Below are 17767 nucleotides of genomic sequence, written 5' to 3' on the forward strand. Positions count from 1 at the left end.
TTCATTATATCCCACTGCCTTCCCCTCGTCATCTGACAGGTATCCTGCTTATTTTTTACTTAGCAGAAATCTAAGCAATATTTTCTGCTAAGCAGATCTATTAAATTAGTCCTTGGTCATCTCCACCAACCACCATCATCAGTTCCCTTCTCCATCCCCAAATTCATTATATCCCACTGCCTTCCCCTCATCATCTGGCAGGTATCCTGCTTATTTTTTACTAAGCAGAAATCTAAGCAATATTTTCTGCTAAGCAGATCTATGAAATTAGTCCTTGGTCATCTCCACCAACCACCATCATCAGTTCCTCTATTCATCTCCAATCTCATTATATCCCACTGTCTACCCTCATCATCTGGATGGTATCCTGCTTACTTGTCTTAGCAGAAGTCTAAGCAATATTTTCTGCTAAGCAGATCTATTAAATTAGTCCTTGGTCATCTCCACCAACCACCATCATCAGTTCCCTTCTCCATCCCCAATCTCATTATATCCCACTGCCTACCCTCATCATCTGGCAGGTGGGATCTTAAAACACAAACCACATCTTTAGCTTTTTCATTGCCGTGCAGTTCCCCGGCAAGCCTAGCGGAGAGGAAGCGAGAAGGGCCGGGGGTGATGAGCTCCTTTTCTCGGTGCACCTGCAGACAAGTGTAACCGTGGGACCTTGACCGAGTCGGGATAATTTATATATCCCTCTAAAATGATATTCAGCCGCCGTTAAATACGGGATTTTTTGTCTGGATTTTTGTTGTTGATTCATCGTGAATACAATGTCACTGCATATTATATTATATATTTTCGTTAATGCAATTCCAGCCAGACAGTGTATATACACATGTAATGTACATACAAACTTCTCTGCGAACGTGATACGCACTATACAGTATTGCTCGAGAGAGATTAGACAGAGAAAAAAAAACAATTGTTTGAAAAATTAATCATTTGAAAAATCAATTATTGTATGTGCACAACTTTGGTGTCATAATTTGTTTTCTTCAAAATGTGCATATTGTCAATACAGCTTGAAGAATATGATATTCAAATACAACAGACTTTCCAAATATGTTCAATATTATTTCTGACATATCGTGCAAGACAGCAAGCAAAAACCAAAATGAAACAATCATCTCAGACTTTAGATTTTTTAATTTTTATTTCAAACGGTATTTATATATAATTAACATTTCTGTTCATTTACAGTTAACAGTATAGTTAAATTTTACATTGTACACAACCCCCTAGTATTAACTCTACAGAAAATTCCTTCAAATTTACGTCGAACGTCCCCCCCCCCCCGAAAAAACACAAACAAACCCTATACAAAAACATCATCTTAATGCCGTAATGAAAGCGCCTCAATTTAGCAGACGACATTTTCAACTTTATTCATCACACAAAAATTGTCATCACTTTTTTTGACCAATAAGGTGGCGAGACTGATCACCACTAACCCACCAAAATGCGATTTCCCAAACGGCTATTGGTTAATTGTTTTCCCCTATGGCCAATCACATTCCATAATTTTTAACAACTAGTTGGCGTTATCTAAGAACGCATCCTATTGGTCAATTCCGTACTCATTTCCCATGTCCAGTTTAGCAGTAAGCACATGGCCGGAAAGCTTTGACCACTCACGGAAGTTGAGATTTCAGCCTGAAATTTACCTCTTTATGCAAATTTTCTTGGTATGACATTGCCAGGAACTGGACATGGAAACCTGTAGGATATTTAGGATACACTTTCAGTCATTCTACACGACATAAATGTGAGTAAAATTTCGTTTTAATTTGTCCGCCACAAACGCAAAGTTTTCAAATTTCTACGCATGAGTGCTTTTCATGTGTTATTGCATGGGAGCCGCCATGTTGTGGAGAAATGTCATGTAAATTTGGGTTCAGTAGGATTAGTGTTCATTGTTATGAGGAATGCGCATACAAAAGCAAGCTTATGTTGATCTCGTGACATGTGGAAGTAGTTTAGCCCATATTTAAAAGAAAATTACAGGTATCTTTGGTGGTTTTTGGAACCTGTCTAAAGAAATATCCACATGACCAGTGTTGTACTTGTAGGTGTAGCCACGGCGGGCGGTGCCGGGCGTGCGGGCCTGCCGAGAACTGTAACAAATTCACCCAGCACTCTGACTGAGCAACACTGTGCTTCCCAGCACAGATTTCCCCCAGATTGCACTTGAGCAATGATAGCCCCATATTTAAACATGAATAATTCTGTCGAGCGCTCGCCCTTGGTGGTGGACCGAATTTAGAACCCAGGCCACCACTAAAATTGGTCAAATGACTTTGAAAGATAGATGCACTGTGCGTTTTGATATCATGTGGTGAGTGCATCTACACAGTACACGAATGCATCAGTTGAATATTGTATGCACAGTTGTGCCACCATTCACAACACATGCATTGTTTCAGCACTAGGTTGTTCACTTCACTGGCTTTGGTAAATCAATGTTTCACAAAGTCAGTGCCCTTGTAATGTTTCAAAAAGTTTAGTCGACTCGCTAGCAGATCAATGTTTCACAGATGTCATAATACAACTTATTTTTAGCATTTAATTTTAAAAACAACCAGTAGTAGCTCATACATACACCTGCACAACTTATAAACCATTGTTGTTTTTAATTAGTTGACATATGTTAGGAAAAATGGACGAATCATGAATGAAGCTAAATTCATACTTCCTGTGATTGCGAAACAAATTTTTATGTCACATTGCTGTTTTCGCAGCGAATGTTTTGCAGGAGCTGAACACACAACTATTGCTAATTAAGCCTGGTTCATACTTCCTGCAAATGCGAATGCGAAGCGAATGTTGACGTCACAAGTTTGCAACGAATAATTCGCAGCAGTTGAACTCTTCTCTACTCACTTGCGAATATCGCTGCGAAAAGAGGGTTGTGAGGTCAAATTCACTTCGCATTCGCATTCGCAGGAAGTATGAACGGGGCGTTACTCATTGCGAATTTTTGACGAAGTATGAACCGGGCTTTACACCTAGTCTGCTAGTAGTAGGCCCGATACTTCATTGACTCGGTGCCCCTTGAAATGTCCCAATGCAGATGTACACTTTTCTTTATAGAGGTGCCCTTTACCATTGAGAAATCGCCTTGGTGCCCACGCCCTTCTCAGAAATGAAGCATCGAGCCTGTAAAGGGGGGGGGGGGGGGGAGCGCAAGCGGTTTGATAACTGTCTGTACCCAAATGCTATTTTTGCTCTTGCACCCTACACCGATCTGTAATATGCTCTGTGTATGCCTACTGGGTTCATGAGAATGCAGAAGCTAAGGTTAGGGGGTTCGAATCCCACCCGAAGAGCCTATGGATTTCCCCCGTAAGACTTTCAACACGGTGCTTATCATACATCAGTTTAGGGCAACACCAAACCATACTGCCATGAGGGTGAATAATGGGTACTCCTAGAACTAAGAGGCTATTTACAACCTTATAGTAAAATAACACTGCTCTAGAATAGACCCTTCCCATGAAATATGTAAATTGCACATAGCGCGTGCACACACGTTTTGGTTGGCAAAATGAGGGAACATCACACTGTTTTGTACACGGTTAATGGGTGCGTGACGCAGACGCGATTGCGCGTCTGCTTAGTGCACAACTCTATGGCGTTTGCCAACCAACAGGGTCTGTACGCATGCGTGAATGTGATTAGCATATTTCATGGGAAGGGTCCATTGCAAGGGTCGTGGGTTCGAATCCCACCCGAGTAAAATGCCTGTGATATTTTTTCACAGGACTCGGGAAAGTACTGAGTATACAGTGCTAAACACACATCGGTGTATGGGTAAAAACCAAAATTAATATTCTTTATCTCCGATGCAAATTTAACAACTATCATAATATAACCTCAGTTCTTGGTGTGTAGGAATACGGTTCTAATAGATAGAACTATAGTTCTTTAACAATAAGGTAAATGTATAACCTCAGCTCTTAGTGCAGGACTATAGTTTTAATAGAACTATAGTTAATGAGGAAATAACATAACCCAATGGCTCTTGGTGTAATGGATGGTGTGATTGGGCATCATGAATGGGTTAGGGTTAGGGTTAGGGTTAGGGTTATTGTATTATGATTGTGTCTTGTGGTTTAGAGCATTCCATTTAAAAAATAGAAATACTGTACAACAATGGACCCCTTGCCAACAAATAAAACAAAATTTATAAATCTATGGTTGAAAGACGCATGGCAACACATATCACTGTACTGTTGATTTTGCAATTAAAAGACATCTATTTTTGTACTTGTTTCCCCCCCTCACACCACCTGTTGTGAACATTATTAGCTGATTATTAATCTGTTAAATATCAATTGCTTATTGATTGGCCAAACCCACTACCTTCTGTGAATACATTTTCCTATACTGGACTCAGTGTACGGCAAATTGTACAATCCTCCATGAAAATAATAATAATACAAAAGTAGAATGAAAACAAAAATTTCAGAAAACAAACTGCTTGTATTTATTTCTTATTCTATTGGGTCAAATGTCCCATGGTCAAAGTTACTATAGGTCAAAGTCCTAATTAATTATTCACAACAGTCGACCAATCACACACCACGTCAGGCTTGCTAAAACATTATTGGTGTATTTACAAGAGATAATATTGCACAAACAAACGCACACAATAGTAAAAAGCTCCGAAATGTGTTCAAATTTCAGTTCAAACTTTGTACAAACCCAATTACTTACAATTTGAGGGAAACTACCTGCAAATATGTTTTCTTCCTTTAACTTGCTCAATTTCATAAAGCTGTTAGTCAGAAACTATTGCTTAACACACTCAGCTGCTAAGCAAACATTAAATGGGACCATTCAAGAGGATGTATAGGTCTACAATACACAGCATTTTGGCTGGTACTTTGTTTTTGCTAAGCAAGAATTGTCTGTGTTTACGAAAACGCTGAGCCTGAGTTGAAGGATTAACTTCCAAGCAGATTATTCTTTGTATTGACAACTTTATGGTAGGGAGAATTTAGTTTGTATTACTGTGTCAACATGACATCCCTATATCTTTTAATAAACAAACAGAAAGCCTCTTGGTGAAGCTGGAAGAAATTCTCAATAAGTGATTCAAAACTATCGTTGCTAATCAAATAAACACAATCTCAGCAAATTTACGGTAAACAAGACTGAAGGAGCCTTGGTTCAAAATTTAGAAGGATTCCGTGTAATATAAGACAACATATTGTTTTAGGGATCCGCAGAGTTTGGGTTATGAAGTTATCAAATTTGCTTTTGTTGGTGTAATAAAAACAACGGTATTGGTCCCCAATAAATAACAATACAACTTAAAATAACAATTGTACAAAATCAAATCAAAAATAATAACATAATAATCCAATGAAGGCAAACTCATCAATTTCAGAATTGTCTATATTTTATAAACAATGACCAGTGTGAAAGGCCTGAATTTTTTCAAAAATTAATTCTAAAACAACATTTTGGAATGTGAAATTCAAACAAAAACTGTGCATTCTATATCAATTCTTTGAATTGAAGAATTTATGACCAGCTAGTCTGTCTAGGCAAAAATCTAAATCAACAAAAACAAAAATAACCAAACAAATTTACAAAAATACAAACTAAAAACTAATTATTGTACATTTCATGATAAGTAACCAACCGCAAAATGATCATTGTACATTTTAATATTGATCTCCAAATTATATAAATTCGCAAATCAATTATTGCCACCCCCACTCCTTAATGGAGCCTCCCACTTTTCACACGTGAATTTCACACATTTCACACGTGAATTGTTCAAAATCCAGCCATTGGTCATCCCAAGGTCAAATCCACACACTTTCCATGGAAATACACAGTTGTTAGGGCAATGCTGTAATTGCTCTGTTTCGGCAACCTTTAGAATTGGACTCAATGACTATTCTAACATTTTGGTAAGCCACACCTTAATTAATTGGTAGCAGGTGCCACCATAAGTACAATAAATGCTTAACACCGACAAAAGCTGCTTATCATTACGCATCTGGGCCAAATTTCACTGAGCTGCTTCAGAGGAAAATATTGCTTAATTTGTTTTTGCTAAGCAGAAATGAGCAGACTACTAGCCACAAGTGACATGGTAGTTTAGCTGTTAACCTTGTTATGCTAAACATAGTTTGTTGTGCTGGGATATTTTTTGCTTAATTTTGTTTGGCTAATCAGAAATGAGCAGGATACAACAAGTTTTACATAGGAAGTGGTAGTTTGGCTGGTATAAACCTTAAATAAGACCCAGGTTTTCCAGCAAACTTGTTATGAGCATGGAGTGAATTCCTGTAGACCTTTGCTAAGCAATTTTGTTGCGTTTAGCAACTTTATGAAAGTGGGTGTGGCTCGGGGAGGCTTAGAGATGACAATAATTGATAGGCACCTGTTATTCCAGACTATGATTGTACACATCAATAATTTACATTTAAAATTTTGTATTAATAAATTTAAATACGGATTCAAAGAAAAATTCACTGCAGATTTTAACACTTTGGTAACAATTGTCTTTACAAATAAATTATTTGTTTTTTTTTCCTCAAAATACACACGTCTTTTTACAAATAACCGCAATCATAAAATGAAGCAAAAGTTGCAGCAAATAATTATGGGCAACTGAACTTAATTTCAAACAAAAATTTGTCTGCACATATTTATCTGCAAAACCTTTTTTCTTTCTTATTTTGTAAATCAAATGAAAATCAAACGAATTAAAAACAATTTTAATAAAAAAATGCAATCCAGTATTTTACTTTGTAAACCTTTAAATAATGAAAGATAAGTTTGGATCTTAACATATAATCTTTCAAATAAATACTGCAAAATATACAAATAACATGATATTTAACCCCATTGGAATGTATAGAAATTAATAAACTAATAGCTGAATTTTGAAAGAAAGCACACATACACCACCATAATCACATAGTGAACTGAATAATCATATTGCCACATTTTAAACAAAAATCTCTAAGAAGAGTTGGATTTTTGTCCCTTTTTTTTCGATACAAGAAATCTAACACATTTTGACAAGAGGTAGAGTATAGAAATTATTGCAGTCAGAAATAGTTACACAAAGTAAACTTTAGAACAAAATGGCCTCTTTCCGTGTCCATGGTAACTAAAGATACAAACAACCCTTCTTACGAAACGAAGGGTAAGTTTGAACCAATTTGAACCAGTTGGAACTGGTTTGAATAAGTTTGACCCAGCTTGAACAGGCAAAACATAACCACAACAAATTGCTTCAACCAGTTTTACTGCTGTTAAAACAAAACAAAAAATGCGCTCGGCACAATTTCACTTGCTGGTTGTCCAGCTACCCCAAAGATAAAAAAAAAACCAAAGAAAACATGAAACTTTGTCATCTACTTCAAACCAAAATGTGATTTCTTTTATAACGAATCATTATCCATACAAGTGCTCTTTTACTTCTTTTTTCAAATTCTTGTCTTTCTGTAAAACTGTATCACATTATATATAACAATATACATCTGTTCCTGAGTGTAAGTATTTACAGATTTTGCTTGATTCGTAAGAGTAAAGTATCTAGAAAAATTTACGCAAACAGGATTTTTTCTCACAATAATGAAGAGATCTGCATTGTTTTGGTTTTAAAATTCTTCCATCTTCATGTTTTCAAGCTATACTTGTACAAATGAAATTGTTTACGTCGTTCTGAGCATGCTCACATTTCCAAGAACAATTGGTTTACCTGGTAGTCTGCTGCCACCTAGTGTCCGAAGTATTCCATTCAGACACTGCCTTAGTAACAAGAGTTATCTTAAAACTGATTGAATTGTATAGCTAACAACTGACATGGGTGTTAAGCCGTAACCGAATTAGCGGCTACGGCTTCATGTTACGTCATTATGCATTGAAGTATAGCATGTCATTAACAACGCCCATAGCAACAGCCATAGCCGTAGATTTTGGATGCTGTCCAAGTCTTGGGGGTCAAAATGGATTAGGAGGAGTACTACAGTATGAATGCTTTGGTGTCTTTTTTTTTCGGTACAAAAAATTTAACAAGAATCAAGACTTATTGGTCGAATCTTACGCCTTGTATTCACTCTTAGGAGTGATCGTCGTCGGCGTATTGCTCCCACAATTCCCGTTGCCATTTGCATTACCATGGTTACTGTTTCCCATCTCATCTTGCCACTTGTCCAGAGATCTCCTCCTGGCATTCATGAAGAAGTTACTGACGGTGCTCAGCTCAAGCCCAAGCTGCTGAGCTATCGTAACCTGCATCTCCTTAGTCGGTCTTTTTGTCTCCTTGAAGATTGCGTGTAACGTCCGACGCTGGATGTCGGTGAAGACAAGACGCGGTTTCTTGATGTGGTTTTGTGGCTGCTGGGAGACCTTGGCCTCTTCCTCTTTCTTTTTACAAGCTGGAGAAAAGAAAAGAAGAAATAATTGTCTGTTTAAAATCTTGAGGAAGAGATTTTGTTGATATGGTTCTCAGACTCGGGCACTTTGGCCTCTCTCTCTTTCTTTGGAGAAAAGAAAGGAAGAAAGAATTGTCAGTTTAAAATCTTGAGGAAGAGATTTCTTGATTATGATTCTGAGACTGGCCATGTCTTACTTCTTTTTGTCAATGTGGAAAAAGAAAAGAAAATGGTTGTCTGTATAGAGTCTTAAATCTGTGATTATGGTTATGTGATTGTGGTTATGAGACTGGGCAATTTGGCCTCTTTCTCTCTCTCTTTATGAGCTGGGAAAAGAAAAGAAAAAAATGTGTCTGTTTACAATCTTGAATTTGAGCATGCATTTGGGCACTTTGACCATTTCTGATTTCTTGCTATCAATTATGAGGAACAACATGGTGACATTGTGAAATGATTACATATTACATGCAGTGACTAAAACAGACAATACACAAAATATCAGGACGTGCAGAAAATAAAATAACGTATACGATAGTCAACAAAAGATAAAAATGTGTTCACATTTTTAAAATCTGGACATTCGGTATGCTATTAGCCAATACCGTGGCTATTTTAAGACCTTCACAAACAAATTGAAACTTTGAAATAAACTAAGTTTCTAAAAAATGAGGGCAATATAAACTGTGAGATAAAATAACAGTGAATGAAGGATGGACTGTTTTTTTAAGTTATTTCATAAAATCTCCAAGATATAAACCCCCACCCACTACGTTGATTATAAACCTTAAAATTTGGTTTCATGTACTTTATTACTGCGCCTCTCACCCCCAACAAACCCTTAATCTCGTTTTCAAGCTCTTTATTAAATTATTCCAATTTTTTAGACAAACAGTACAAAGTGGTGTTCCCCGACCTACATCAAGAAATGCCACACTTTCCCTCGTCTCGGCCTCCTCGAGGAGGGAAAGCCCCAGGTAAACAGAACAAAGTCCACCCTCAACTCTCAGTTTGCTTTATTTGAACAATTTTCTTCTGACTTATCATTAAAAAGTACGTGCGGATCCAAGCTCTTTAAATAACATTTCTTTGGGGGGAACCCTCGCCGATGCACGCGCATGAGGGTAAACACTATTCCCTAAGAATGACCGAATTTCAGGAGGTCATGTTCCTCTTCAAACACGTCTCAAGAACGGTTGCCTTGACGAAACACGCAGCGATTTTAACACCGTCTGTGTGGGGGATCTAATTTATATCTGAACCGTTAGCTGTGTACATACAAACAGAGAGAGCGCGATGGTGGCTTCATGGGGTGCCGGGAATAATGGCTCAGTCCCGGGTACCCTTGATGGATGCATTTAGGAAATGACTATCGGGCATTGCACTGAGCATGAGCTTGTTATTAGAAAGGTAAATGTTTGTGGGGAGGTGGGGTACAGAAATTAAGCATTTAGCAGGAGTAGGTGGTGGATTGTTAGGGTGCTATCTGGATGTACTTAATGCTACCCTCAGGAGATCGGTTTCCTTCTGCCTCTTTTCCTTAAAGATGGAGGAGTCCATATTCCTCACCTCTTAACCTGTTATCTCAATTCAATCTTCTAGTAGCTTCTATCTCTTATTCAATTAAGACATTTACCACCCTTAAAGGGTGTATCTAAGACAGGTGATTGGGGAAGGGGAACTTGGGGCACAGTTTAAATAAGGCAGTCAGTGAGACTGTTCAAACTCATATTCTGGAGATGAACTGTGGAGGAAAATTTTAACTTTGAAGAGGGGGTAGTGATGACTGTGTGACCACTTAAATCAAAGTAGGGCACTGGGATTGGAGCTGTAATTTAAAAAAAGGTGGGGAATGATGGGAGGAGAAAACCTTAAATGGTTGTCAAACATTATGTCCAAGTACAGATATAATTGCACTGGAGAAGAATTCAATTTAGTGACTCATAGGGTGCTTGATTTCAGGGCATTGCATGTTTACGGAAGGGTAGCATCATCGTGATGGGGGGGGGGGGGTCAACAAATTGTTTTAAAGGCAAGGTTTACTTTTGGTAAGTGTCAAAGACAGTCACTTGGTGTATCCCAGCAAACGCATAACACAACAAACCTGTGGAAATTTGGGCTCAATTGGTCATCGAAGTTGCAAGAAAATAATGGATGAGCAAACCCACCCTTGTTGCATAGAATCGTGTACTTTCAGATGCCTGAGAAAGGCCTCATGCCTGAAGCCTTTCAGATTTAAATTCTGAATGAAAACTTACCCCTTCTTTAAAAAAAAAAAAACATTACTGCGAAGGGTGCTTTAATTGTTCATTTCGTAGAGTTGTGGTGGAGAATAATGTTTTTGTACTCGAAGTTCAAATGGTTTTGAATCTTATAACACAATTATGTCATTTTTTAATATTACTGAATAAAACCTTTACAATTGTTTATTTCTGTGAGGAGAATAACCACAAAAGATTCCTCGAAATTCCCATCATAAATCCAGCTACAGTGAAATAAATTAATTCTCTCTTTACATTTCCATTTTACAGCTTTAATCAAATCAAACTCACATCCTCTTTGTTAGCTAGTTTTACATTGAAGTGATTTTCTCTTTGTAAATAATTTCTCCTTTTGCTCCCCCATCTTTCAAAGACTTAGCATCTTCCATCCATAAGATTCCAAAGCCTCATTTGTGTTTTTTCACAGCATCGTAAATCTTTTGTCACCTTCCCTCATCCTTTCCCTCTTGTCAACATCTTTTCTCACCTCTTTCTTTCCTCTTTCTCTCCTCATCCTTACACTTCCTCTTACTTCTCTCTCCCCAAACAAGACAAGCTTCTCATTTACTCTTCAGACATCTTTCCATCGTCTTCCCTCGCCGTTTTCTCAAAAGCTCTTTCTCATCCTCTTTTCTTCAAGTCTAACCCACCTTTCCTCAGACACAATAACCACAACATCATGTCCAAGACTCCTTTGACTGATTAAACCTTCCCAACACAAAGGCAACCCTCCTCAACATCATAAAGATACACACACCATTGCCTCCAATCAAATAAAATTACGAAAATTGCATTTTCTCACCCAAAGTGCATGGTCTTTTTATATTTTTGTTTTCTTCTTTTGAAAGCGCAGCGATGTGAAAGGATATCGCACAAAACGAGAGAGCCACTTTCAGGGCTGGGAGTGACTCAAGCCTACAGAAAATAGCCTGAAATTGGTCATTCTTCTTCGGTAATAAATTCAGTTATGTTGATTGAACTCCTCGGGGGAAAGTCTACGCGAATAAAATTCCCAATATTTATGGACATTTATTTGCGGTTAAAAACCTTGTTTTCGTAATAATATTTGAACTGCGCTGAGTGACAGTGTGGGTGGGTGTTGATTTATTGGTTTTGGAAAAATATAAATTGGAGAAATGAAATTGTTAATTTAACGAATTGTTTAGTGTAAATATTTTATCGAAATTTCACATAGGCCTGCAAATGTAATTACATAATTCAAAATAAAATAATTTGTGCGCGTATAGGGCTTGAATCCATAAATGTATTAATTTATTTATCTAATCGGAGTGCTTAGTGTTACACAACCAACACTTAGCATTTCAGTAGTCCAGTGGATTAAAAACAATTAAGAAAACAAAATATATTCTCTGACTGAAAATGTCTTGTTGGAGGGATAAAATGCAAACAATTTTTTTTATCGGAAAGAAATACTACTTTCCCACGGCCATCATAGGAAAAAACAGACCCACCATAAGTCAGTCGGCCATTTTGTTAGAACCATTTAAAACCAGTTGTGGGAAATATCCACCTGTCTTACAATGCGAGAGATAAGTCCCATTGTATACACCTGTCTCGAAATAAATGGAACAGGATCTGTTAAGGTTGGGGATTAGTTAAAAACTCCCCACGACCATGGTATGACGGTGGTTCACAGCAGACAAAGGATGCAAAAAACACCAACACGGCCCTTTTAACCACCGCACCAGAGCTACCAGGTGGTTTTTTTCTCTTGGTGTTAAATTTTTGTTATTTTGTCACGGTGGCTGGATGTGAAACTTCCATGTGATGCAGAAGGGCCTTTGTTGAATTGTTTCTTTCTTTAAAAAACAATACCCATACACAACATCTGGTTTGGAGTTATGAGTTTATGAGACAATGGGCGAACTCGGGGTATTGCGCTGTTTAACTCTGCACGGAAACAACGCAGGCTCTTTGTGGGCAGTGGCAAATTCATAGGATAACCTTTTACGGGAGGGGGTTCAAATATCAAGTGCAAATGAATTATTTAGGGTAGTTGTTAAATTTGATCACGTAACGGTGATGGACAAAATCGATTTTCATGTCGTTACAAGACTTTACAATCTAAAATAAAAATTTTGTTTACAAATGTCAACATGACATATACTTTTAAAATCTGAAGCCTCCTGAAAACAGTAAGCTACACCCGGTCGAAACGTCGAGACCATTACATGTACCAACAACTCTTTTCAGAGCCAACACTCCTTTCAAAAGAGATTGCCACATTATTGAACCCACACATTTACAAGTTACTTCTTAAAGGGAAGGTACACGTTTGGTAATTACTCAAAACAAATATTAACTTAGAAACTGACTTGGTAACGAGCATTGGAGAGCTGTTGATAGTTTAAAATATTGTGTGAAATGACACCCTCTGAAGTAACGTAGTTTCTGAGAAAGAGGTAATTTCTCACTAAAATAATAAAATACTTCTAGCTAGAAGTCTTTTATTCCGATCTGAAAGCACACAAACACGTCCATCAAGGGTGTTTTTTCTTTCATCATTTTCTCGCAACTTCGATGACCGATTAAGCCCAAATTTTCACAGGCTTGTTATTTTATGCTTATGATGGGATACACCAAGTGAGAAGACTGGTCTTTGGCAATTACCAAACGTGTACCTTCCCTTTAAGCCTGCGCAGCAGCCGAAAAAAACACTCCACCGGAACCATCTGCTTTCAAATTCCAAAGCATCTTCCATTAACGTTCTCTGCGAATGCTTTCCACTCTGATAATTAGTGACTTGATACATACTAATCCCTGATGAGTCTCAATTGATTGTATACATCAGATTAATGGATAAACATAATCCAATAATACGTCATTACAGGCCAAGTTTAGGAGTTAACCAGCTTTCTCTAAGAGAAAACCCAGGCTTGAGTAGTGGGCCATTATGCCCGAGTGATGATGTTTGGTAACTTTGGTTAAAAGTAAGTTAATAGGCTTATTGTCAGGGAATCGATACTAAGGTATGGATTGGTATATGCTACTTGATTAATAATGCTAAAGAGGTTGAGTTGGTATCTGGGGGTAACTCCCCAGGTAAATTTTGAAAGGATTCCATTGTCCTAAATTTGTCCATTTGCTTTAATGTTTCACCTTGAGCGGCATGATTTGAGTTCGGTTTAAGGGCAAATCTTATTAGTAAAACATGGATTGGTATATGCTACTTGATTTTAAACCCTAAAGAGGCACAGTTGGTATTGGGGTTAACTCCAGGTAAATTGCGAAAGGGTTTTACAGTCAAATAATTTCTCAATTTGTCTTAATTTTTCACCTTGAGCGGCCCGATTCGAGGAGGTCTGAAGGGCAAATTTGACTAGAAAACATGGATATTATTCACTTTAAACGGTCGGGTGGTTGTAGGAATTAAGTTTCTATGCTACTTTACTAATAACGCTAAAGAGGAGGGAAAATTGATATCCAGGTTAACTCCAGGTAAATTGTGAAAGGGTTTTGCTGGCAAATTGTCCCAAATTTTCCCCATTATCATCCTCATCTTCACCTTGAGCGGCCTGATTTGAGCTCGTCTGAAGGGCACATTTTACTAAAAAAACATGGGATATTATTCACTTTAAACAGAGGGGTAGTTGCAGGATTATTAGTTGCAAGTTTTTAGAGTGAAGTCTCTCTGGACTTGCATGGATCTTTTTATAAGTGGCTTTTAAATGACCAATGCTGAAAATTATGACAAGGTTGTCACAGTCATACTTTGTTCACCCTATAATCTACTCAATGTTGTCAAAACGTGGGATAGTGGGTCAGCAGGTTAAATTGTGCGAACAGGAGCTGAAGCAAACACACTCACAAATAAATAAATAAATGAAATAAAATACGCAATTTTGTTTTATTTCACAGAATGCCTTTGATGTTAGTGATACTGCGCACTGCCCATTGTAGCAAAGCTGGCAATATGCCGCCTTTAAAACATGGCGTCTAAAAGACGTCATGATACCACGCTCTCTAGCACAATCCCCCCTCCCGGAAAGCACCCTCACGGTCCCCACAATCGCACCATGCTTCCTTGCTTTCCACAAAAAAGCTTGGTATCACCACCAGAGACACCCGGTCTGGGGTTTATTAGCCCAAGCGAAGGTAATCTCTAGAAACACGGCGTCCAAAAGACGTCAGGATACCACTTTCTATATAGCCCAATACCCTTCCTAAAACATGCTCCAAGTCCCCACAATCCCATTCAACATGGTGTGCAGAAGACGTCAGGAAACCACTCACAAATAGCCCAAACCCCCTCCCTGCAAGCACCCTCAAGTCCACCAAAATCACTCCGTGCATTCTACCAAAAAAGCTTGGTATCTCCACTCGAGAGACACCAAGTCTTGCAATCACCTCTAATTCCATTAACGCGTCGGAGGATATTTCCATCTGCCGTACCGCACGATCAATACCTATCTGACCACCATTCCGCAAATTAACGCACCCATCAGAGGAAAATAACCCATACCCCGTATCTGGTTTTAAAAATAAAAAAATCTCCGGCGTTAAAACGTGCAGAACTCGGACAAAAATTGAGAAGTTAGAGGGGGGAGAGAAATGACGAGGTGGTAAAGATAGAATAGGTTGTAGATGCAAATTGGAGCGCATGTCTTGGTCGAGTTTCAGACCCTGCAGCGACTACACAAACTAGTATAATGTGATCGCGTGCTGTGCGAACGTGTCACCTGAGACTACCGTCCGGGTCCCAGTCTAGTGTTTTGAGTCGGGTACCCAGAAACCAGTTTCTACTCGGATACCCGGGTAAGGATTCAGTATCACTTAACAACTCATCTATGGTCGTTTAACCATTATTTAAATTAGTTTTCCTCTCGTGGCTTTTATTCCCTATCGATGGTTCTAAGGAACTTACAATTAGGTTATGTCGGAAAGGATGTATGGATATCCAGAATCATAGCCTTAAGAGGTTTGTGCAACCTGCTCGCTCGACTGTTAGACTTTAGGCTTACAGCGATTGGACAAAACTCTACACCGTTTTTTCCCAAAGGGACTATTTTTTATAGAAGAACAAACAAGGGATACAACATAATGACAAAAGACCTGATAATAGGTAATATGGGTGAAGATGAAAACGTATGTTTTGGTGTGGTTAGAGTATAATGATGTATGTTTTGGTTTGAGGGATTTTGTTGTGTTGACAAAGCTTCATTCTGATGAAGACAAGCTGAGAATACTTGAAACGTCGAGACCACGCAAAAGCTCTTTTCAAAGCCAACATTCCACGACAAGAGATTTACACATGATTGTACCTGCAAGTTTTACTAAACATAACTATAACTGTCATAAAATATCCACGCAAAACTTCAAGCATCACTGTAAAGCTGTAATTTGTCATGAAGTTATCGCTGAGTCTCCTCCAACTTTTCCATGATAACAATAATGGAGTAGTCTCTAAAGTAACTCTCGTCATTTCATGTTTCTATAATTCGTTCCTCTCCTTCCACTTTAATCAGACCTCAAAATGATTTTTTTTTTTTAGGTTTCTTTGAATTTTCTAAATCTTTTGTTCTCATTTCCTAAGCAATTCTTGTTCTATAAATGTAAACTTGAGTTTCCACATCACCCCCTTTCTTCAAAAAGTGTCCACACAAAATGACCTTGAAACTAAATCCCATCTCCTATCCATCCAATCCTAAATTCTTCCCGACGATAGCGAGCAATGTTATCTCAAGACATACCCAAGCAACCAGCATCTTCCCCACATCACCCCCAGCGTTTCTTCTATCCAACAAACAAATCTTAGATCGCATCTTCTCAATTCCCAAGACCTTCTCAAAGCTACCTCCTCAAGCCTCATCTCTCCTCTGTAATAGATATTCCCTTGTCTCTACTCGCCTCACCCTTACAGAGGCTACAACCCCCGTAAGGAGCGCCTCAAGTCCTCAAAGACAATCAATTTCCACAGATGCCTCAATCTGTTTGGGGATCACAATTAGGAACTCGTTTGGGCGTCAGCGACGATAAGCTAAAACTTCCCTGATAAATGCTCCCGAGAGAACACAGTAAATTTTCTTAGATTTTGCCCGTGGGTGCCGGACCGTGGACCAGAGCGCGTTGGACAAGCACGCTGGTAGAAATACGGGGGATACCATTCGGAAAGTAAGGGGTGTTTTCATAACGTTAGATTCTGATTAATCGATATTGGAATAAATTTGTAGAGTTGTTAATTTTTGAGAGTCGTTAACCACAGGTTCTTTCGAGAAACACCACTACTTCAAAAGATATATTGTGTTGCTGCAAAAGCTCTCTTTAGTTATACTTGGGCACCAAGGCAATACAAGGGCACCAAGGCATTTTCTCCTTGGTATAAACGGCACCATATTAATTGTAAATTTTTACTGGAGCATTTGAAGGGCACCAAGGCAATGACCAGCGGCATGGAGGCAATCGCATCCGTGAAATATCAGACATGGTACTTCCACCATGCAAAGTTTCAAATCCTACTATCAAATTTGTACAAGTTTAATAGTTTATGTGTGAACTAGGGTAGTAGAGAAACCAATAAGGATGTGTGTGAGTGTGAGTGAAGTTCAGATTCATCCTTTTAAGACGTCCACCACTTTATCTCTGAGTTTTCTAAAAAGCCCCCTAATTTCCTACAATTTAATATCAAAATGATTTGAGTGATATTATTGATTATTTATGGCGCAAACAGGTATCCGATATCCGAGCAATATCCCCAACTCCTTCAATTTACACAGCATTCGCTGCCACATAGCGCTATAGGATTACTAATACATACCAATCTATTCAAATTGAGTTTAGAATCAACTCTATAATTAGTTCCTACACCTGAAAGTTACTTCACGAAGGTATCATTTTCCCAAAATCCTCGACCAAAGACCGAGTCTAAAAGACTCCCATTTCGACTCAGACACGTTCTAGCCCATCTACAGGAGCGTTTTAGCATGCCGTCGGAATATCGTTTTCATCGGGTGCTTTCGGAGCACTGGGGTTCTCTTTCTGGGGGGAAGTTAACATCTTCAAGAAAGGGTGAAGCAGAGAGAGGTAGAAAAAAAATCAATTTCTCATCCATTTTTGGAGTGTTGGCTTTCAGCAAGCCGAGGG

The 17767-nt window shown here is 38.3% G+C and overlaps 1 protein-coding gene and 1 long non-coding RNA gene across 2 annotated transcripts in view; one reads left to right on the forward strand and one right to left on the reverse strand.

The window, feature by feature from the left end:
• Positions 1-1246: 1246 nt before the first annotated feature.
• Positions 1247-17767, forward strand: part of LOC139942848 (uncharacterized) — a 53594-nt gene continuing 37073 nt past the window's right edge. The window contains exon 1 of the long non-coding RNA XR_011786708.1: positions 1247-1768. This is a non-coding gene — a long non-coding RNA (uncharacterized lncRNA). The remainder of the gene's footprint in view (positions 1769-17767) is intronic.
• The window catches only part of LOC139942838 (one cut domain family member 2-like), a 58835-nt gene continuing 45533 nt past the window's right edge, over positions 4466-17767 (reverse strand). Inside the window, exon 3 of the mRNA XM_071939623.1 lies at positions 4466-8411. Coding sequence (XP_071795724.1) covers positions 8074-8411 — 338 coding nt within the window. The 3' untranslated portion in view covers positions 4466-8073. The remainder of the gene's footprint in view (positions 8412-17767) is intronic.

The sequence above is a fragment of the Asterias amurensis genome, chromosome 10 (assembly GCF_032118995.1).
Source record: "Asterias amurensis chromosome 10, ASM3211899v1".
Lineage (NCBI taxonomy): Eukaryota > Metazoa > Echinodermata > Asteroidea > Forcipulatida > Asteriidae > Asterias > Asterias amurensis.